The sequence below is a fragment of the Drosophila santomea genome, chromosome 3L, assembly GCF_016746245.2.
Source record: "Drosophila santomea strain STO CAGO 1482 chromosome 3L, Prin_Dsan_1.1, whole genome shotgun sequence".
NCBI lineage: Eukaryota > Metazoa > Arthropoda > Insecta > Diptera > Drosophilidae > Drosophila > Drosophila santomea.
The window spans coordinates 22,917,510-22,940,021 of record NC_053018.2 but is presented as its reverse complement, the minus strand read 5'-3'; the positions used below and the strand labels follow the sequence as shown (position 1 = coordinate 22,940,021).

General features: G+C 39.1%; 4 protein-coding genes across 10 annotated transcripts in view; all 4 read right to left on the bottom strand.

The window, feature by feature from the left end:
- LOC120449582 (histone-lysine N-methyltransferase SETD1B) overlaps positions 1-22,512 on the bottom strand; it is a 32,636-nt gene that overhangs the window by 6,860 nt on the left and 3,264 nt on the right. The gene's annotated exons all lie outside the window — the stretch shown is intronic.
- Positions 15,648-16,270, bottom strand: LOC120449585. Its single transcript, XM_039632146.2, has one exon. The coding sequence runs from the start codon at positions 16,050-16,052 to the stop codon at positions 15,699-15,701; it is 354 nt and encodes a 117-aa protein (XP_039488080.1). The 5' UTR covers positions 16,053-16,270; the 3' UTR covers positions 15,648-15,698.
- LOC120449583 (protein new-glue 1-like) lies at positions 19,034-19,491 on the bottom strand. Its single transcript, XM_039632145.1, has one exon. It carries the CDS (start codon positions 19,489-19,491, stop codon positions 19,135-19,137), a length of 357 nt encoding a protein of 118 aa, XP_039488079.1. The 3' UTR covers positions 19,034-19,134.
- LOC120449586 (protein new-glue 1-like) lies at positions 21,085-21,432 on the bottom strand. The gene has a single exon (XM_039632147.1). The coding sequence runs from the start codon at positions 21,430-21,432 to the stop codon at positions 21,085-21,087; it is 348 nt and encodes a 115-aa protein (XP_039488081.1).

Here is a 22,512-nt window from a genome sequence, read left to right as displayed (position 1 = left end):
TATGGGGACTGGACGCATCATACTTCAGACCCGTGACCTTACGTTCCTTTTTAAAAATGTGTCCGTTTTTGTCTGAGATATTACACTTTAGTTTGCTATTATTATTTGCAAAGTGTAATAGTCAGTATTTTTGAAGAGCTCCGTAAATAATTTCTAATAAGTTTCGCACTCACATTGCGGTCCGTTCGCGATTTCATTATGCTTCAGTTATTTGGCGCAGCTTCTGTTGTCGCGGAATCTGCCGCCACGTAATTAGCATTTTAGTAATGGAATCCAGTGCGAGGCCGCACTTTAAGTACTTGGGCGGGATTCACGACGAACAAGCCAACCAACGGGATGTGGTTAAGATGAAGCGTAAACTCAGCCAGACTCGACATATGCAAATCCACATTTTAAATGGACTTTAAGTGTTCGCGTTAGCCGCGCTTTTGACTCGATTTGTGAAAAGCGGATGCTGGGATCTTGTATTTACTTCTCGGCTATTCTAGGGGAATGTTTTGTTCCTGTATGGCCTGCAAGTGCTAGGTTCCGTTATTAGACGCCCACAGATCATTGGACGGGATTGTGTTGCACATGCCATTGTTGGCCTATGGCTGGCACTAATTGCCCGGTGCAAGTTACGATTATGGCCAGAAAGAAGACGAGCTGGCTCTTGGGCTATGCACAAAGCGACTGAGCTGGAGATGGCCAAGTGCCAATTAGAAAGCAAAATAGATTGTAGTAAATTTTAATGACATACGGCATAGTTGCTTCCGCATGGTCTCGGCAGTTTTTTCACCAGCTGGCCGGCTGGTGTCCTTTTGAAGGAGCCAACTTCGTGCAGACAGTCAAAGGCGTTGACCGCCTGCCGCATCATTGAGTTCAAAATATGCAGCTTGGTGTGTGTCCGAGCCACTTCAATTAAAAAGACTTTCACTACAAAAAGGCCGACAAAGTCGGGCACAGAAAGCCAGGAAAACACTTCCGCTTTACTTCGCTTCACTTTCGTATGCGCCCTGGTAAATGAAGCAATTGCTTTGAAATGGCGTAGACGTAAAGGAATACGACCAGTAGGGAGTGTCCGTGGCCGGAGCTTCAGTGCCAATGATTATGGCTTGAAAAAATTGTCTGAGAGCGGTGGCGGCATCCATTGCAGCACGACATGTCTTCCGGTTGCTTCCGGTTTCTTATAACGAGGGAAGGGGTGATGGCAAGGGTGGTCTGACCCTTCACTTGACCCTTCACAAGCGAAATAAAATCAACCATTTTTGCCTAGCAGCTAATTTTTGTATCCTATAATCCCAAGAGACCAGATCAGCTGGCAACATTGCACATGTTGGTATTTTTTGTAATCTTTTTGTTAGTCTTGTAAATTTCAAGACGCACACTCATAGGAGACTGCGAATGCAAGCGATCAATTATCAAGTGGTGGCCAAAAGCTGGTTGTGAAAAGCACAATTACAAGCAATAACGTGACGGAACCCCCCCTCCAGGCCACAACCGTTCACGACTTCCAATCGAGTGTCGGATGATTGAAATGGCTTTGTGGATTTCGAAGGGCTAAAGGATAGGGTCCGCCCGAACGCCTTTCCCTGTTGTTGCAGGCAGCTTTCCACCCGGTCGGGCTTCCAGCCGGCAGCCAGCGCTGGCGATAAAATAAATTTGCATATGAATTGAGAATTAAGAACATTTTGCACATCGTGCTGGCTCTTCTTTATCTCCTCCCCCTGGTTCTATCCTTTTGGAATTGGGCTGCATGGGGAGTTTGGCTGCTGTTTGGCCTTTGAATTAGAGCCCACATACACGCCCTTCTGCCTTCCCTGCCACTCGCATTCGCCGATATTCCATATCAGCAGAGTGTGAATGGCTTATTTCCTTGTTGCCTTTTTGGCTGCTTTTCGGAATTTGCATTTGGCCTTTTTGGACCAACATTTTTAAGCGCCATGCTCCCGGCAAAAAAGAAATGCGAGCCACCGGTTAGACCATCGAAATTGAAAATGTTTTTCGACTGATGCGATAAGAAAGGACAATAGTAGAAGAGCAATAAATTTTTTTTAAATATCTAAACCAATAAACTTTTTGAAAAAAATACGTAAATTGTTTAATTCGTTATTGATTGATCTAGGCAAATCGATGTTTCATGTTAGAATGCGTTTACTCCTCGAGTCTTAAGTCAAAAATTCACTTGCACTTTATCAGGGTAGTGTTATCGCATTTATTGGCAATGATCATTTTTCCGAAATATAATAGAAAACAAGAGAGAACGCTATAGTCGAGTTTCTCGACTATCTGATTCCCGTTACTCAGCTAGTTGGAGTGCGAAGGAGACATTTAAACTCTGACCGTTTTTGGCGGTTTGTGGGCCTTATAGTGGGCGTGGCAAAAAGATTTTTGGAATATCGAGACAAATTTGCTAGTTTAACAAGAATGTAAAAAAAATTTTAAAAATTTCAAATTTCAACTGCCATTGGACGTGGCAGTTTTGAGAGGTCTGTGGGCGTTATGGTGGGTGTGGCAGAATGCTTTTTGGCAAATCAATGGAAATTTACAAGACCGTTATTCTACGAGTAACGGATATATATAAATACAAGAACTTTGTTGTGTGATATGTTTTTTCTTCCCTTTCTACTTGGCTTCCGACTAGTCGATTTTCTTACATTTAAGAATTAAATATTTTTTTTATTGACAAAGTAAAATATTTAGGACCTTACAACAAATCTAGGAATGCAGCTAGACCCACGAATATCCTTGCTAGCACAGCCAAATTATCTAACTCCGGCACCAAATGATGAACAAGAAGGCGAGTGTCTGGTCTTTCAGATACCATTATACGTTTTTAATGTAGATGCACCTAGTGATATTCTACATAACGCACCTTGTTCAACAATGACAATAAATTTCCGGATCAAAAGTAGATTTACTGTATACTTCATACTCTGGCGGAATGAAATTAGTTGACCCCTAGCTACACGTTGAGAAACTTTTAGCACCCAAAGCAATCGAACGCTACGTATTCTTTTTGGTTTTCGTATTTCTGGAACATTTGCAAAACTTTCGTCACGCTCGTGAAATTGCTCGTTTAACTCATTTAACTTGTTGTGCTTGGGTTTAGGGCTATGTGTGTGGGCGAGAGTGTTTTTTCGAGAAAGTTTGCATAAATTGCAGCAACAAGAAAAGTTAATAATGCCAGCGGGCAAACTAGAGCTGGGGCGACAATGAAAATAATTCAATTAAAACACTTTTGGCAGCTTTGGGCTCCCCACCTGTCACCCCATTACCTCGAAAGCTCTACCGCTGTCCTAGCATGCATGTCAAGTTACAATTACGCCGAAACCAATTAACACGTAGACAGGGTGCAAGGCGGGAGGACTATGTTTATATGTATGTACATATGTATAGTGACATATCCATAAGTCCCTAAGACTTAAGCACATGCCTACACACTAATACACATACAACATGTACACCCAAATACACCCACACACCCATACACCCAACACAACTCTGGATGTACCCAACAGATACCAGATACCTGATAAGTCACCCACTGGTAGACTAAACATCCGTTGCCTAATTTAAACAATCTATGCTTAAGCCCTCGCATCATCGTTGCGTTCCCACGTTCAAAGCTCGGACTCGCAATCCCGAAAACAGAAGTATTAGATTTCAATAAACAAAATTATAAGATTCTAAGAGCACTTGTATCCAAGAGCGAATGCACTTGAATCCAAGAGAAATGCGAAGACTATTAAAGTCAGCAACTCCAAAGCTTTCTCTCTTCATTTGATCAGAACCCTAAAGTCTAAAGTCCATATTAGAAAAGCTCGAAACCGAGGCTTGAACGTCAATCAAATCAGAGTAATTATCAGAGTTCAGTTTGAGACCTAATAATAATCGGTCGGTGTTCTTCTCAACTAAAAAATATTGTAATCATTCAGTAAAATAAAATTATATTTTTTTACATATGAGTATTGCGATAATTTAATTGGCGCAGCCGGTAGGATCTGTTAAATAAAGAGTCCTTTTAGTACGGTACTGATCCATTGAAGGATACGCTATACAACTAGCTATCCAGGATCGGCGAATTAAAACAGCAAGACAATTTAAAATCCCGTGCGGTCGGAAACAAAATTAATTAAAATTTTTAATTCCGTAACTTAAAACAAAGAATTTAAATAAACAACGTGTATCCAAATACTTATACAAATACACCATGGCAGTTCCGCAACTTTCGGAAACCCACCTAAATCAATTATTAAATCAAATTAAAGAACTGAACTACTACGATGGCACACCTGGCAAGCTGTCTGTGTTTGTTAACCAGGTCGAGCAGCTACTCAACTTATACCCTACCCAAGATGCCAGACAAGCACACGTTATCTACGGAGCAGTGAAACGGTTACTAGTGGATGCAGCATTGGAGGTCGTGACCCAAGAAAGAGTAAGCACATGGCTGGATACAAAGACGGTCCTGGCGATGGCATTCAAGGATCACAGGCCCTACATACAACTTATAAGACAACTGGAGGATACATCATACCCCGGAAACATCTGTAAGTTCATCGAGAAGCTCGAATCACAATATTGGATTATGTTTGACAAGTTAGAATTAGAAAGCGACCCTGTAGATAAATCAAATTACACTGAAATGTTAAAAAGAACTGTTAAATCTGTAATAGATCGAAAATTGCCGGATAGAATTTATATGTCATTGGCACGCAAAGATATTGATACTATTTATAAATTAAAACAAGCTTCAATGGAGCTAGGCCTCTATGACGCCAGTCCGGAAAATCAGCGTTTTAATAGATCAGAAGGGAACAGACGCAGGAACAGGGGAAATCATAGTCAAAGCAATAATCAAAGATATTACAATAATAGAAATTACAATCACAGCAATTATTATCCTGGAACGAATCAGAATAACAATACGCAACATCAAAATTCTAATCAACCTACAATAAATCAAAATCAGTACTCCACTCGTCCCATACCGGTTAATCAAAGGGGAAATTATTACACGTTTAGAAGGGAGTTAACACAAGGCCAACAAAACAATCCTCTTAACAATTCCCTTAATTTCCAACCTTCAACTTCAAATAATACTAACGGTCAGATGCCGGTAAAAAGACAACGCGAAAGTCAAAGTGGCCAAAGCAGAATGGATGTAAATTTTCATCAAACTGCCTCGGACACTCAAGTGACACAGGAGGACGTACCAGTCCCCATGTAAAAATAGGTTATCATAACAAAATTTACAAGGGAATGATCGACACAGGTTCATCCATCAATATCATTAGGGAAAATTTTGAAAATTTAGAAGAAAAAGAAGAAGATCTAACAGTGTATACCATTAAAGGGGCAATAAAATTAAAGAAAAGCATAATAATGAAACCCACTTCAGTATGTCCGTCTGTTCAGAAATTCTATATCCACAAATTTTCCGACAATTATGATTTCCTGTTAGGTCGAAAGTATCTAGAAGATACGAAAGCTAAGATAGATTATGATAACGAGACGGTAACTTTAGGTTCAAGAACCTTTAAGTTTGTGTATGGAGAAAAGAAGGGCGAGACCGCATCTAAATGCCTCGACCCACAACAAAAGGATGATTCCACTCCAGTAGAGAAAATCAATCCAAAGATGCAAAAGGTTAAGACCGCACCTAAGTGCCTTAAACCAAAGCATCAACAACAAAAGAAGGAGACCGCATTACAAAAATGCCTCACTTCAAAAGTTGTTAGTGACACAGTGGACAATGATGTAACACATCTCGATGCCATGTCCGTTGACAACGATATAGTCAACTTCGCGATCAACAATGAGTTACGCGAATGTAACGAGTACAGACTCGAACATCTAAATGTAGAGGAAATCGAATATTTAAAGAAAGTTCTATACGAATATAGAGACATTCAGTACAAGGAAGGCGAGAATTTGACCTTCACCAGTACTATTAAACATGTCATCCAGACTCAGCATGAGGATCCAGTATACCGTAAACCCTATAAATACCCCCAAAGTGTTGACCAAGAAGTCAACAAACAAATCAAAGAAATGATAGAGCAAGGGATCGTTCGCAAATCAAAGTCCCCTTATTGTTCTCCTATTTGGGTGGTCCCCAAGAAGGCAGACGCCTCTGGGAAACAAAAATTTAGGTTGGTAGTTGATTACTGGAATCTAAACGAGATAACTGTTAATGACAAATTCCCCATTCCTCGAATGGATGAGATATTGGATAAATTAGGTAGATGCCAATATTTTACCACCATTGATCTAGCTAAGGGTTTTCACCAAATCCAGATGGACGAAAATTCTATTGCAAAAACAGCTTTTTCAACTAAGCATGGGCATTACGAATATACACGTATGCCTTTTGGCCTAAAGAATGCTCCAGCTACATTTCAGAGATGTATGAATAATCTTTTGGAAGATTTGATTTGAGAAACTGAGAGACGCCAACTTGAAGTTGCAGCTAGACAAATGTGAATTCATGAAAAAAGAAACTGAATTCCTGGGACATATTGTCACAACAAATGGCATTAAACCAAACCCAAACAAAACCATTGCAATCACAAATTTTCCGTTACCTAAGACACCTAAATAGATAAAATCATTTTTGGGATTATGTGGGTTCTATCGCAAGTTCATTCCTAACTTTGCCAAGATAGTTAAACCCATGACCCTCAAACTTAAGAAAGGTGCTGTAATAGATATTAAATGTAAAGACTACATCGAATCATTTGAAAAACTAAAGATTTTGATAACTTCAGATCCGATATTAATCTACCCCGATTTTTCGAAGCCTTTTTCTCTAACAACTGACGCGAGTAATGTAGCTATTGGTGCAGTGCTCTCACAGAATCATAAGCCCGTTTGTTATGCCAGCAGAACGCTGAACGAACACGAAATCAACTATGCTACCATTGAAAAAGAATTGTTAGCTATAGTTTGGGCGACAAAATATTTCAGGTCATACTTATTCGGCAGGCCATTTGAAATAATGAGTGATCACAAGCCATTGGTATGGCTGAATAATATCAAAGAGCCAAACATGAAATTACAAAGGTGGAAAATCAAACTTAATGAATTCGATTATAAAATAAAATATCTTCCAGGCAAAGAAAACTATGTCGCGGATGCTCTTTCCCGCACAAAGATAGAAGAAGTCATGGTTGGCGAAGTCGCAAACAGCGCAGACGCAACTATACATAGTGCTAATGAAGATAATTTAAATTATATATCCATAACGGAGAGACCAATCAATTTCTTTTCTAGACAAATAGAGATAGAAAAAGGCGACAATGACACAACAAGTGTAATCCACTACTTTCAAAAACTAAAGATTAAAATAATCTATAAAGAAATGACACTTGAACTCGCCAAAACCCTCATTAAGGAATATGTGTGCACCAAGAAAAGCGCAATTTACTTCCCTAATGATGAGGATTTTCTGATCTTCCAGAGAGCACTTACCGAAATCATAAGCCCTAACAATTTCACAAAACTATTGAGATGTACCACGAAGCTAATTGATATACTAACTTATGCAGAATTTAAGGATTTAATCCTAAAAAGACATAAGGAAGTTTTACACCCAGGTATAGAAAAAACCATTAATTGGTTTAAAGAAAAATACTATTACCCAGATAGTCAAAAGCTAATTCAAAATATTATTAATGAATGTGAAATATGTAATCTAGCAAAAACAGAACATCGAGACACTAAATTGACATTTGAAACAACACCAGAAATATTTAACACAAGAGAAAAATACGTGATAGATTTTTATCTCACGGGTAACCAGATCTTCTTATCTTGTATTGATATTTATTCAAAATTTGCCTCCCTAGTTGAAGTAAAAAGTAGAGATTGGCTAGAAGCGAAAAGAGCCATTACTAAAATATTCAATGATATGGGAAAGCCACAAGAAATTAAAGCAGACAAAGATTCAGCTTTTATGTGCATAGCTTTGCAAAATTGGTTAAGATCCGAAGGCGTACAAATTTCTGTAACAACCAGCAAAAATGGTGTATCCGATATAGAAAGATTTCACAAGACCGTAAACGAAAAAAGAATCATCGGTAGTGAACAAAATATCGAAGATAGGTTTACAAGGTTCGAAACAATCTTATACGTCTATAATCATAAAACTAAACATAATAGTACAAAACGATCTCCGGCAGACATTTTTCTATATGCAGGCAGCCCAGACTTTAACGTACAACAAAACAAAATTGATAAGATCGAATATCTTAATAAGAATAGGCATGATTTTGAAGTTGATATAAAATATAGACAGGCTCCACTCGTGAAGAGTAAAATCACCAATCCATTTAAAAAGACAGGAAGAATTGAACAAGTAGACAGTAAACATTTTGAGGAAACAAACCGCGGCAGGAAAATCGTTCATTATAAATCAAAATTCAAGAAACAAAAAAGATTAATAAGAGCAAATACGATAATTCCAGACCAGCCAGAGAAGCGCAAAGTACGCAATATATTTCTAATAATGCTTAGTTGCATGTTATCACTTATCACTATGGTCAAATGCAGCAACATCGAAGTAAACCCAATAAGTGCGAAAAATGGATACCTTATAATCCAAGCCGGAACGATGGAAATTCCAACCAGCTACGAATACCACTATTTAAGTATAAACATAACAAAGACAATGCTTATGTTCGAAAATCTAGTAACTGAAGCAAATGACTATCCCAATGTACCTCAGATACAATATTTAGTCGATAAACTAAAACGGGAAATAAATGGATTAAGAATTATTAACAGAAGTAAAAGAGGTCTCTTGAACGTAGTAGGGAAGGCATATTAATACTTATTTGGTACATTAGATGAAGACGACAGGGAGGAGTTAGAGGAAAAAATTAATAACATGTCAGAAGACTCCGTTAAAACCCATGATCTAAACATGGTTATCGACATAATTAACAGCGGTATAGACATAATTAATAGGCTCAAGGTGGAAAAAGAACAGAACCAACAAATTGCGATACTGATATTCAACCTACAGCAGTTTACAGAATACATAGAAGACATCGAGTTAGGTATGCAATTAACCAGATTAGGGATCTTTAACCCAAAATTACTAAAACATGATTATTTGAAACACATAAATTCGGAGAAAATGCTAAAGATAAAAACATCAACTTGGCTCAAGACAGACACGAACGAAATTTTGATTATATCCCACGTTCCTAGCGAGGTCACTAAAGTTCCGATATTTCAAATAGTTCCGTACCCAGATGAACATAACTATATTCTAACCGAGCAAATATTCGATAAGTTTTATGTATTCAATAACCAAGTATTTCATAAAGATACAGATAAATTAATATTCGACAAATGTATTGTTGGACTTATTAAACAAGAGCAAACTCAATGCAATTACATTAAAACCCAAAGAAATTTCCAAATAAATTATATAGAACCAAATATACTTTTAACATGGAATATTCCTGAAACAGTTGTCAACCAAGATTGTACAAACAACAAAATATTAATATCAGGAAACAACATCATTAAAATTAAAAATTGTACCATGCAAATAGATGAATTCCTAATTTCTAATAATGTAGCAGATTTTACACAAACGATTTATATCACCAACAATGTTACACGCTTAGAACCAATAAATCACTTAGAAACAAAAGAAATGATAAAATTACATGTAAAACACTACAACTTTTTCCAAATTATATGCATTACAACTTTTGTCATCATGATAATTAGTTTGACTCTGTATTTAGCATATAAGTTTAAAAATATACCTAAGAAAATTATTGTCAAATATTGTAAACAAAAAGAAGAACATCCGCACCTTGAAACTAATGTCAAAGAAAATATTCAACCAGAAAACAATGTTATGATATATCCAAATTTAACGACCTGAGGACAGGCCAAATTCAATGATTGGGGGAGTGACATATCCATAAGTCCCTAAGACTTAAGCACATGCCTACACACTAATACACATACAACATGTACACCCAAATACACCCACACACCCATACACCCAACACAACTCTGGATGTACCCAACAGATACCAGATACCTGATAAGTCACCCACTGGTAGACTAAACATCCGTTGCCTAATTTAAACAATCTATGCTTAAGCCCTCGCATCATCGTTGCGTTCCCACGTTCAAAGCTCGGACTCGCAATCCCGAAAACAGAAGTATTAGATTTCAATAAACAAAATTATAAGATTCTAAGAGCACTTGTATCCAAGAGCGAATGCACTTGAATCCAAGAGAAATGCGAAGACTATTAAAGTCAGCAACTCCAAAGCTTTCTCTCTTCATTTGATCAGAACCCTAAAGTCTAAAGTCCATATTAGAAAAGCTCGAAACCGAGGCTTGAACGTCAATCAAATCAGAGTAATTATCAGAGTTCAGTTTGAGACCTAATAATAATCGGTCGGTGTTCTTCTCAACTAAAAAATATTGTAATCATTCAGTAAAATAAAATTATATTTTTTTACATATGAGTATTGCGATAATTTAATTGTATATGTGGATTGGCCGTGAGGCATTCTCTGCATAAAGTTCTCACTGGGCGGTCCTGCTTTCTGCATTCCGCGCAGCACTCTCCTCCTCAACTGCTCTTGGTCCTTTGGGCCGAGTGCGACATCTATGCCATGTTTACTTTGCTACTTAGAGCCATTGTTGTTTCTTAAAGCCGCAAGCGGCTTCGTTTTCTGGTATTTTAAATGTTTGGCCTGGCTTATCCCCCAAAACACTTGGAACACACTTCGCAGCACGGCTCCTTTGAGTGTTTAAGATTTTATTGGCCTGCCCAGGGATTATGGCTGACTGTCACGTTGATTTTGGAACTTTCAGTTCAAGAGACAAGTCTCTATGTGAAACTCATAATTAATGATCAGTTACTTCTTTTTAGTTAACTCTGTGGTTGGTATTGGTGTGGATGTATGTCGCTTAACCATTTTATCCAGCACACTTGCTGTCCGATTCCGCAGCCATTTGGGTCTATTAAAAATAGCTTTTCCATAATTTTGTTGAGCCCGAATTAAAGCGCGTAGGGTCGGTAAAAAACACGAATTGATAGCGCACAGAGTTCATGCTCGTTAAAAATCAATCCCCGGTGGGAGTCGGACGAAGAGGTGTGGCTCAGCAAAGGTGTACCACCACCGCTACCCTCGTGGTCAATATGCGCGACTATAAGTAAGTATACATAAGCGTCGAGGCTGCCGTCATGGCGGGATATCTTTTGGTATCTATGTACATTGTGTCTCTGCTGGGATTTCTGGCTTCAGGGCGTATGTGTGTATCCGGGAGCTTTTGTGAATTGTGGGAATTTGTTTTGTGCTATCGTGCACCTCTCGTCCTTATTGCAGTGTGTACACTGAAGCTTACTATATTCAATTCTTAATGCGATAATACGGAAGAACAAAACGATATTTTAATTTAAATGAGAAAGAAATATAGAAGTATAGAGTTCTTATTAAAATCAGCCAATGGTTCTATGCACAATTTGTACCATTTATGTGAGCAGGGGATCAGGCATTCGCATTTGCCCTGTTACATTTTTTACATTGTACATTTTTTCCGTAATTCTGCATGGGAATCACCACAAGCTGAAGCGCAATGAAGCGCAACACATACGCGACCTTTCCAATCTACACGGCATCTATATGGTTTCGACCATGTCCAACGATATGACCGTGGCCATGGCTCTGCCTCCAAAAATGTGTCCAATGTAGCGCCACAACAAAGAACGTTAATTGACGCCAAAATGCTCCGGTACAAAAAACCAAAACGTCAAGCGAAACTGAAAAGCAAATCGCCAGCGAAGCGGAGCAACTAAAAACAAGAGAAAACGCTATAGTCGAGTTCCCCGACTATCTGATACCCGTTACTTAGCTAGTGGATGTGCGAAGAAGAAATTTCAACACTGACAGTTTTTGGCGGTTTGTGGGCGTTAGTGTGCGAGGGAAAAAGTTTTTTGGCAAATTGATAGAAATTTACAAGACCAAAACAAAAATGTCTCGGGAGTCTGTATGCTTAATCTCAACTTTCTAGCTTTTGTAGTTCCTGAGATCTCGACGTTCATACGGACGGACAGACGGACGGACAGACGGACGGACGGACGGGCACACGGACAGACGGACGGACAGACGGACGGACAGACGGACATGGCCAGATCGACTCGGCTATTGATCCTGATCAAGAATGTATATACTTTATATGGTCGGAAACGCTTCCTTCTGCCTGTTACATACTTTTCAACGAATCTAGTATACCCTTTTACTCTACGAGTAACGGGTATAAAAATGGAAATTGTTCAGTCGGGCACAATTTGTGGCAGGACAGCAGCACGGTGTCTTTACGGGATTCGGTGAATTTAAATGTTCCTCCAAATCGATTCGCCCACAACCACCCAGGGCCGAACAGATCCGACCTGAGCCATTCCACCAGGAGGCTGAAGTGGCTGTATTAACCCTCGAGAGGTCACCGGGTCCCGTTCTCCGTTCCATGTCGGCCTGCTCCCACCTGCTTGCAAAGTGGGCGTTGTTGAATCAGCACACGTGATTAATGGCCTTTAATTATGTCAAAGTGCGGAAGCCTCCGACTAGGAACCGAGTGCAACGGTACGCCGGTTAAACGCTTGACATTAAAAAATTGACACCGTTTGGGGTGAAATGTCTGCCAGCGTCGGCCCTCCTCCTCGTGGCAACCCCAATCCTGACCGATGTTTTTGCCTGTGACAACTGTCTGGCACACGTAGCCAAGTACGCTTGTCTTCTAGGTCTGCACCGAAACAAATTTAAAATACACACCCACACTGGGGACATGAACCGGGCAACTCCTTTGGCCATTCGTTACCCAGCCGTGATTGTGTGGGCGTTTGTCTCGCTTGTCGCTTTTAATGAAAGCGTCATAAATTATGTCGCAGTTGACGAAAGCAACAGCGAAGCTCCCGTCTGCGAACGGAATGCCTTTGGACAGGCGTTGAGGTTGCGGGGTCACTTAGCATACTGCATGTGTATGTTCGTGCGAGCAACACATGCAGAGCAATTGATGCACTGCTGGAACAGCCGAGGATCCCAAAAGCTTTAAATATGTTTGGCAGAAGGCACTCAGGTCAAATACACCTATATTTCATTTGATAAGCAAGACAATCTTAAGGTATACCTTTACCACTGTGTATTTCAGTAAAATGTATTAGTATTTTAGTATAATCGAATATTATTTAATAGGTTCTGTACATGTAAACTAAATGTATTTTTATCAGGATCACCTGCCGTGCCCGTCCGAAGATACTTGCTACCAAACATAGCGCCAGATTGGGCCACAAACCTACAACTTTTACGTCCCATATGCAAATGCCAATCGATAAACCAAAAAACTAAAAAAAACAAGAGAGAACGGTATAGTCCAGTTCCTCGACTATCTGATACCCGTTACCCAGTTAGTGGAAGTTTTAGTAGTTAGTAGTAACAGTTTTTGTCGGTTTGTGGGCGTGGCACACAGTTTTTCTGCAGACCGATAGAAATTTACAATATTAATAAAAAATTAAAAAATATCAAATTATATTTCAAAAATGAATCGACAAACTTGCGCTGCGTCTATGTCTCTGGCGTCTCTATGTTTAATCTCAACTTTCTAGCTTTTATAGTTTCTGGCATCATTTTTTAACACTTGTGTTCCGATGTACTATCCGTTAATCTCTAATAAACCTCCTTGGTTTAACAAAGAGTTGACAAACCTAAGAAAAGTCCAAACTTTATACGAAATTTAAATATACCGGTTCTCAGTCTATCCTTAAATGTTAAGCTCGGTTAAATTTTACCATGCTTAATACTTAGTGTTACAAGAACTATTAAAACTGTTTTAAGTTCCAGTTCGCGCAGGATCTGAAACAGCTTTATAATTTCGTTACCACTAATTGTTTACCTTGTCTCTGAGATCTTCGCAGTTTCCCCATATATGGAAGGAGTCCTTTGTGATCCCTCTCCATAAAAAAGGTAGCAAATCGGATGCAAGCAATTACAGAGGAATCTCCAAATTTGCTATCCCTAAGCATTTTAAAAATCTTATCACCCCTCATTTGCAGCACCATGTCAGCATGGTTTTATGAAACGCAGATCAACAACCATTAACCTTTTGGAACTAACTTCACTGGTAATTCAGAGCTTCAAAAACAATCTTTAAACAGATGTCATCTACACTAACATTAGTAAAGCATTTGGCTCTTTCTAGTATTAAAACTTGATTTATTAGGTTTTCCTGTTGATCTTCTAAATTTATTTAAGTTATCTGAATGGCAGGACGCAACGGGTCCTCTTTAAAAATTCTCTTTCTTGTATTCTCCGAGTCACATCCGGCGTCCCACAAGGAGCCACCTTGGTCCGCTTCTTTTTACCTTAATTATTAACGACCTTCCCTTAGTAATAAAACATTCGCGAGTACTCATGTACGCTGATGATGTAAAATTATGTCTCCAGTATAAGGACATTTCTTGTCATTTGGACTTACAATCCGATCTAGATAGTTACAAATATGGTGCCGTGATAACGTACTAGACTTAAATGGCCCGGAGTGTAAAGTTATTATTCTGTCGTGTCAACCCGAGTCACGCGACATACACTGTAAGTGGGTGCTCTTTGGACAGAATAACACTTGTTTATGATCTAGGTTTTCTTCTGGATCCTAAAGTAAAATTTTCATAAATCACATATTTATAATAAGATGACCAAAACCTTATTCATTTCACTAGTCCGTACGATTCTTGAGTATGGATCACCTGTTTGGAGTCCACATTACTTAGTTCACTCGGACCGCATTGTATCGGTTCAAAAGGGATTCTTACTGTTTGCCTTACGGCGCCTAAATTGGGATGCAAACCTTATGTTACCTCCTTATTCCAGAAGATTAATAAATTTCCCCTCCCTAGCTTATCGTAGGACGATGCTTGGAACAGTCTATATTTTTAAGTTTATTCGTGGTGAAGTTGATAGTCCCGACTTGGTTTGTGGGCTAAACTCCGCTATTCCAAGCAGATACACTAGAAACTACGTACCCCTCATCTTAAATCATTGTAGATTTACTTTGAGTTGCATGACCCCTACAGAGTATTATGTTCTGACTATAATGGTAAAGCAATATAACTACCTTTTTTATCGCTTAATTAAATCTTACTAATATTTATATATTTACTCGTTTCTGTTCTGGTTATTATATCGCATGTATATTCTCGCGAATCAAACCGTACAATACACGGCAGTACAAAAAAAAACGGTACAGTAGAGTTTTTTTACTACCCGTAACTTCGCAAGTAAGAAGAATTAAATTTTAAAAGTGAAATTAAATTTTAAATGGAAAAAAATATTACAACGTTCTATGAATGTTGTAATAAACTATGAACTGTATTTGGGGAACTATAAATACTAGAAAATGTAGATTAAACATTCAGATTTTAGTCACTCCTACGTTGTCACGTTCACTCTACCGCCCACAAGCCGCCCAAAACTACCAGTAATATATAAATATTAATTCACTGCTTTTGAAAATATGCTGTTTCCATTTTTTCTTTTAGGTAGGCCATGAATGTGGTTTCAAAAATCTTATGTGTACGTCGAATTAAAAAGTGCTTACATTTTTCCTGGATATAATAAAAAGAAGGTTGATAGCAGGAGGCACCTTCGATGACGTTGATTTTTATTGAATAAATCACGGACTTAGAATAGCACATACACAAGGTAGCTAATATATATGGCAAAAAAGAGTATATAGAGGTTCTCTTTTCCATCGGCTCTCAGTGCGTGCCATATGTTGTACTTTATCCTATCAGTTGTCGAAATAGAGTTATTAAATGGTTCACCAAGCCGATTCTTTTCCGTTATGGCAGTTTTATGTGAATTGGTAATGGGCACAAGCCGTTGTGATGACTGACGCCCAACGGCCGTTGTTTTGAGCTCCGGAAGGCTAGTGCTACGTAGACGACAGTGAGTGGATTTGGCTCCGGGTAGGGCTCCAAAGGTGTTTCTCTCACAGGCCAGGAGACCGAGCAAAATGACCCAGACCAAAGACATTCCCCGCCTCGAACGTTGTAGGCGGCCAGCAGTCTGTGATCAACTGGCGAACGCTCTCTGTGGTGTTTTTGTCGTCGAAACAGATAGGCAGCTGCAGTTTCGCTTTCTGTTTGCATACCTCACAGGTGTTTTTTGTTTAGTTCGGTGTTTTCTGTTCTTTTGACGCTGTTAGCTTAGCCCTACCCTTGACCTTCCAATGTCGCAATGTTTTTGATCATATGTGCCAGGCGGCTGTGTTAAGGAATTAGGTGCCATATCCGAAAAAACATACTTTTAAATAAAATTATACTGAAGCCAAAAGTAAAGACGGCCGCCTTTATTGCTCAGCATGAACAGCCTTTGCTATATGATAAATCAAATAATTACAAAAGTTCAGACCAAGCCACTCCCACAGCCATGGCTATTTCCTGGGCACAGGCATAACTCGAAACAAACTTTTGCCAAAAAGGTAAAGCAGACGAGGTAAAGTTTCAGCAAGTAACAAAAATTGCATTTAGGCGCATTTAGGCGGCAGTTAGGTGAAAGGACGAGATCCGTGACATAAGCATTGGAGATAAAATTCATTCATAGTTTCTTAAAACTCTTTCTCCGCTTAAAGCAGAAAATCATATTTGGCCCCAAATTTAATGCAGCTTCATCGTCGTCGGCAAAACTTTTTTGCCAGCTCTGCAGGCCGAAACTTTCGACTCGGTCGTTGTGGGTTCCAGTCTTCCTGTCTCTCCCAAGCTCTTGTCCTGGCTGCTTCGTCATCCTTTGTGCCAATTCGTGTTGCAGAACTCTAGCGAAGCGTGTAAAATGCACCATAGCTTGGTTAGGCCTTCAAGCAGGCGCCGCTTTTATGGATTTGAACAAAAATGGCTCCAAGCGAAGGATGCCGGAATGCGCAACATTTTAATTTGTTTCCATCTTTACCATGGATATGAATTAAAAATATTGCAATTTTTTCGGATTGTACAATTTTAAATCATATATCCAAGTTAAACCATTGTCCGTCTGTTTTATACCCTTGCAAAGACTTCTAGTTGTCAATTAGAAGTCTAGTAAAGAATTAAAGAAGATATTTGTAACAATTGTCAGTATCAACAGCCGAGTCGATATAGTCATGTCCGTCTGCGCGATCGTTTCTACGCAAACTAGTTTAAATGTATCTTCATTGAACTATGCCAAAAGTATATTTTCTATTACAGATCGGTACGGGCCGGCTAAAAACTAGCATCACATAACATAGCTGCTATAGGTAAAAGAAAGATAGATGGAAAATAAGAGAGAATGCTATAGTCGAGTTCGTGCAAAACATGCATCGTAGCCTGTGCTGTGTGGCACGTAGCGCCGTCCTGCTGAAACCACATGTTGTCCAGATCCATATTCTCGATTTCAGGCCAAATAGAAGTTGGTTATTATCGACCGGTATCGCTCACCATCGACGGTAATGCATTGCCATTTGATAAACCTCGTGTGGATTGGTATGGTCCCAAATACGGAAATTTTGCTTGTTGACGCAGAACGCAGGACGATCATCGCGACCGTAATACAGGCGAAGTGCGCGGAACGTTGATCCAACTGAAGTCCTATTTTCCCTGCATTTGACATCTGCCACTCAAACAACATGGCCGCAGTGAGCTTTCAAAGTTTGAGCGTCCCTATTGGATAACCCTTTAGAAGTTCGAACGAGAAATTTCAACGATTTCTAGAATATCAAAAGAAATTGGAAAAAAAGGATTTAATGAAAAAACACTTAAACATTATTTAAACGTTTAGGCGTCGCAGTTTCGAGCGGTTTGTGGGCGTTACAGTGGGCGTGTCAAAAAGTTTTATTCGAATTGTGAAAAATTTACAAGACTGATAAAAAAAAATAAACAAGAGAGAACGCTATAGTCGAGTTCCCCGACTATCTGATACCCGTTACTCAGCTGGTGGAAGTGCGAAGGAGAGTCTTAAACACTGACAGTTTTTGGCAATTTGTGGGCGTTAGGGCGTTAGGGCGTGGCAAAAAGTTTTTTTGCAAATCGATAGAAATTTACAAGACTAATACAAAAATGAAAAAATATCAAAACATTTTTCAAAAGTGTGGGCGTGGCAGCTTTGGGCGGTTTGTGGGCGTTAGAGTGGGCGTGGCAAAGTTTTTTGGCAAATCGATAGAAATTTAAAAGACCAATATAAAAATGAAAAAATATCAAAAAAATGCTTAATCTCAACTTTCTAGCTTTTGTAGTTCCTGAGATCTCGACGTTCATACGGACAGACAGACGGACAGACGGACGGACAGACGGACATGGCCAGATCGACTCGGCTATTGATCCTGATCAAGAATATATATACTTTATATGGTCGGAAACGCTTCCTTCTGCCTGTTACATACTTTTCAACGAATCTAGTATACCCTTTTACTCTACGAGTAACGGGTATAAAAATATCACAACATTGATTATAAGTGTACGCGTGGAAGTTTTGGTCGGCTTGTGGGCGTTAGAGTGGGCGTGGCAACATCAATTAAAAATCTTGAACTATTCAGCTCGTATAGTTCCTGAGATCTCGACGTTCATACGGGTGGACAGACAGACAGACGAACGGACCCATGTTGCCTTGCATTTTGTAACGCCCACAAACAGCCTAAAACTGCCACGTCCACATTTTTGAAAAAATATTTGTATATTTTTACAGTTATTTATTGGTCTTGTAAATTTCTGTTTGCTAGGAAAATCTTTTTGCACCGCCTAATGCGCACAAGCAGCGCATAAACCCCATTTACCCATACACCATAAACCCACCATTTTTGAAATTTTCTTAGCTTTACTTTAATTTTATGTTCGGTTGAACTCTCAATAGCTAAGGAACGGGTATTTTCCCTTTTGCTTTTAGATTAGACCGTTTAGTTTCAAGAAACAATATAAAATATTTTTTAATATTTAATAATATATTATATTTTATATATGTAACTGCAAAAATTGGAAAATTTTTAAGCTTTTTACATGTATTAGGACTAAAACTTGACATTGTACGATTAATCAAAGTTCTAAAAGTAAAAAAAGTGTTTTTACAATTTTATTTTTATTTTGCAAGAAACGTTTGGTTTCGGCCTGATCTATCCCTGAAGCTGATTGATCAGGCGGCGCTGCCTGGCAAGCAGCTGCTCCATCCTGCGCCTCCTCTTTTCCTGGCGCTGCCTCCGTTCCTGGCGACGCCGGCGCTCACGAGCCAGGCGACGGCGGCGAGCACGTCTGCGCCTCTTGGCCTCCGCCGAGGAAGAGGACGAGGAGGAGGCAGTGGTCGTGGTGGTGCTGGAGGAGTCAGTGGTGGTGGTGGTGGTGTCGGATGAAGCCGTGGTAGTTGTAGTTGTGGTCGCGTCTGTAGTTGTGGTTGTAGTTGTGGTACTACTGCCCTCCTGAGCCAGGAGCAGGCACAGGAGCACGCCGAGGACTAGAGCGAATAGGAACCGCATTGAAATGTGTACAATTTACAAAATCAAGCGTTCTTTTATACGCAATTTGGGGCAGACATGATTGTAGTACTACGTAATCAATAAATACCTTATTGGTGCTTGACAACTATAGCTGTTTGCACAGTTTTTCTATTATGACCATATTTTCATCATGACCCCGAATGCCCTTGGGCTTTTAAGCTTAACAGGGCTGGGTAAAATTGTCATAATTGGTAGTTTAAATAATTCCAATACTGCATGCATTATTTGGTAAAACTGTAATAAAAAATTCATTTCTACTCTATTTCATTAATTAATTTCATCATTCTGTCGTTCGGCTGATCTAAATGGGTCTCCGATAAACTTACAAACTAATCAACTGATCCCAACTGCTTTGAAATGCATTGGGCACCTCTATAACTCGGGGTTCTCGAATCCCTAAAGGTCAGAAATAAAAGATGGGTAGAAGATAGAGTTTCCACTCCTATAATAAATATTTTCTAAATAGATAGCCGAATCGATCTAACCATCAGTTCATCAGTCTGTATGTCTGAATCGTCACGAATACATTTTTATACCCGTTACTTGTAGATTAAAAGGGTATACCAGATTCGTAGAAACATACTTTTCAGGCCAAAGAAAGTAAAGCGTTTCCGACCATATAAAGTATATATATTCTTGATCAGGATCAATAGCCGAGTCGATCTGGCTATGTCCGTCTGTTTTTCCGTCAGTATGAACATCAAGATCTCAGGAATTATAAAGGCTAGAAAGATTCAGCATGTATACTCCAGAGATATAGACGCAGCGCAATTTTGTTAACCCACGTTGCCACGCCCATTCTAATGTAGATAAGTGTTGAAATTCTTTTATTTTTTTGTTTTGTTCTACCCAGCTGAGTTACGGGTATCTTACAGTCGAGGAAATAAACTGTAGAATTCTCTTTGGAGTTGTATATTAAGTGTTTGAAAAGTAATTTTCAAAAATAGTTTTTTTTTTAATTTGCCCTTTAAAAAGATGGATTTAGCCATTTTGCCGTTTACCATAATAGTCTTAAACTTTGGGAAAAAAAAGGGAGAACGAGTCGAGTTCCGTCAATTACAAGTTGAGTTACTCAGCTAGTAGTGCGTTAGAGCTAGCGTGGTAGAACTTAAAAAAATTCTGCGTGGCATTCATGTTTTTGGAATCTGCATGCTGAAGACTTACTATTTATTTATATTTTATTTATAGTTTCTGAGATCGAGGCCTTTATACGGACAGACGGATGGAAAATGACTCGGCTAGTAACAAAGTGATATACATATATACATAATCGGAAACGCTTCATTTTGCCTGTTATGTACTGTTATTCGTTGTTCGTTGCTGTCACTTATTCAATACTTTTGTCAATTTTGATCCCGAGATCGCGGCTTACAAGCGGACCCACGGACAGACGGATCAAATCATTATTTTCAAGGAAATATCCTCTTCTATTAACAACTTTGTACTCCGCTACTTGGCCTCTGAGATAAAATCTTTTTAAAAATTTCAAGAAAACATTTTGTACGTTTTAATTTACATTGATTTAAGCGATTTTGAACAGCTTATTAACAAACGAATAAATGTAGAATTTTTTTATCCGCGCAACTGTTTGATCTGCCTGCGCTTATTCTCCAGTTGCTGGCGCAACCTTTGAGTCCTGCGCTGCCTATTGCGCTCCTTGCGCTGGCGCTGACGGGCCAGACGGCGGCGACGGGCACGCCTGCGCCTCCTGGCCTCCGCAGAGGAAGAGGACGAGGAGGAGGCAGTGGTCGTGGTGGTGGTGGTAGCGTCAGTGGTGGTGGTGGTGGTGTCGGATGAAGCCGTGGTAGTTGTGGTTGTGGTCGCGTCTGTAGTTGTAGATGTGGTTGTGGTACTGCTGCCCTCCTGGATAAGCAGGAGGCATCCTAGGACGGAAAGAACAAATACGATCGAGAAACGCATGCTGAGTGTATCTAAGGTGCGAACAGTGAGCGCTTTTATAGCTACCTATGTATCTGTGCAGTACATGAGTTTGTTGTTATTTGGTTCCTACACTTGACATTCATATATGTTTGCTCAGCTTTTTCATTTATATTCTTTTATTTTTTTCGGAGTCAAATATTTTTCTATGATTTTCTTAAAAGAATTGGTATTGTGCTAGAGAAATATCCCCAAATTAAAATTCTGAAGAAAGATTACCGTTAAAAATTGTTTTTTTATAATTTCCATGACGTATGTACATATGTACTTTGAAAAAAAAACAAAATCAATCATATATTGTACATAAGTTTATTTGGTTTAAAAAATAATTCAATTATTACTTCTGAAACAAATGCCGCTTTACTTAAAAAAAATGTGTTTATTGAATTAAATATATTTCTCCCTGCGAAATCGGCATATGTACTGACAAATTTTGTGGTAAATTGCTCACATTGATTGAATTGACAAAAAAGTGGCATTTAGTTCAAAATTACAGATATGGAGCTGACACTTATTGTATCTAAGAAAACCACCACTGTAAATATTTAAAAAAAACTTGTAACGTAGCTTAAAATAAACATAATAACAAGAGAGAACGCTATAGTCGAGTTCCCCTACTATCTGATACCCGTTACTCAGCTAGTGGAAGGGAGGAGAGTCTTAAACACAGTTTTTGGCGGTTTGTAGGCGTTACAGTGGGCGTGGCAAAAAGTTTTTTGGTAAATCGATAGAAAATTACAACACTAATACAAGAATGAAAAAATATCAAAACATTTTTCAAAAGTGTGGGCGTGGCAGTTTTGGGCGGTTTGTAGGCGTTAGAGTGGGTGTGGCAACATAAATCGACAAACTTGCGCTGCGTCTATGTCTCTGGAGTCTGCATACTGAATCTCAACTAGCTTTTTCAATTCCAGAGATCGAGGCGTTCATACGGACAGATGGACGGACAGACGGACATGGCCGATTAAGAATATACATAAGTACTTTGGTGACGCTACCAGCACTACAGCCCGGCAAACCTCGCTACAACTTGCGATTTCTTGTTCCTAAGAAGCTAGTCTT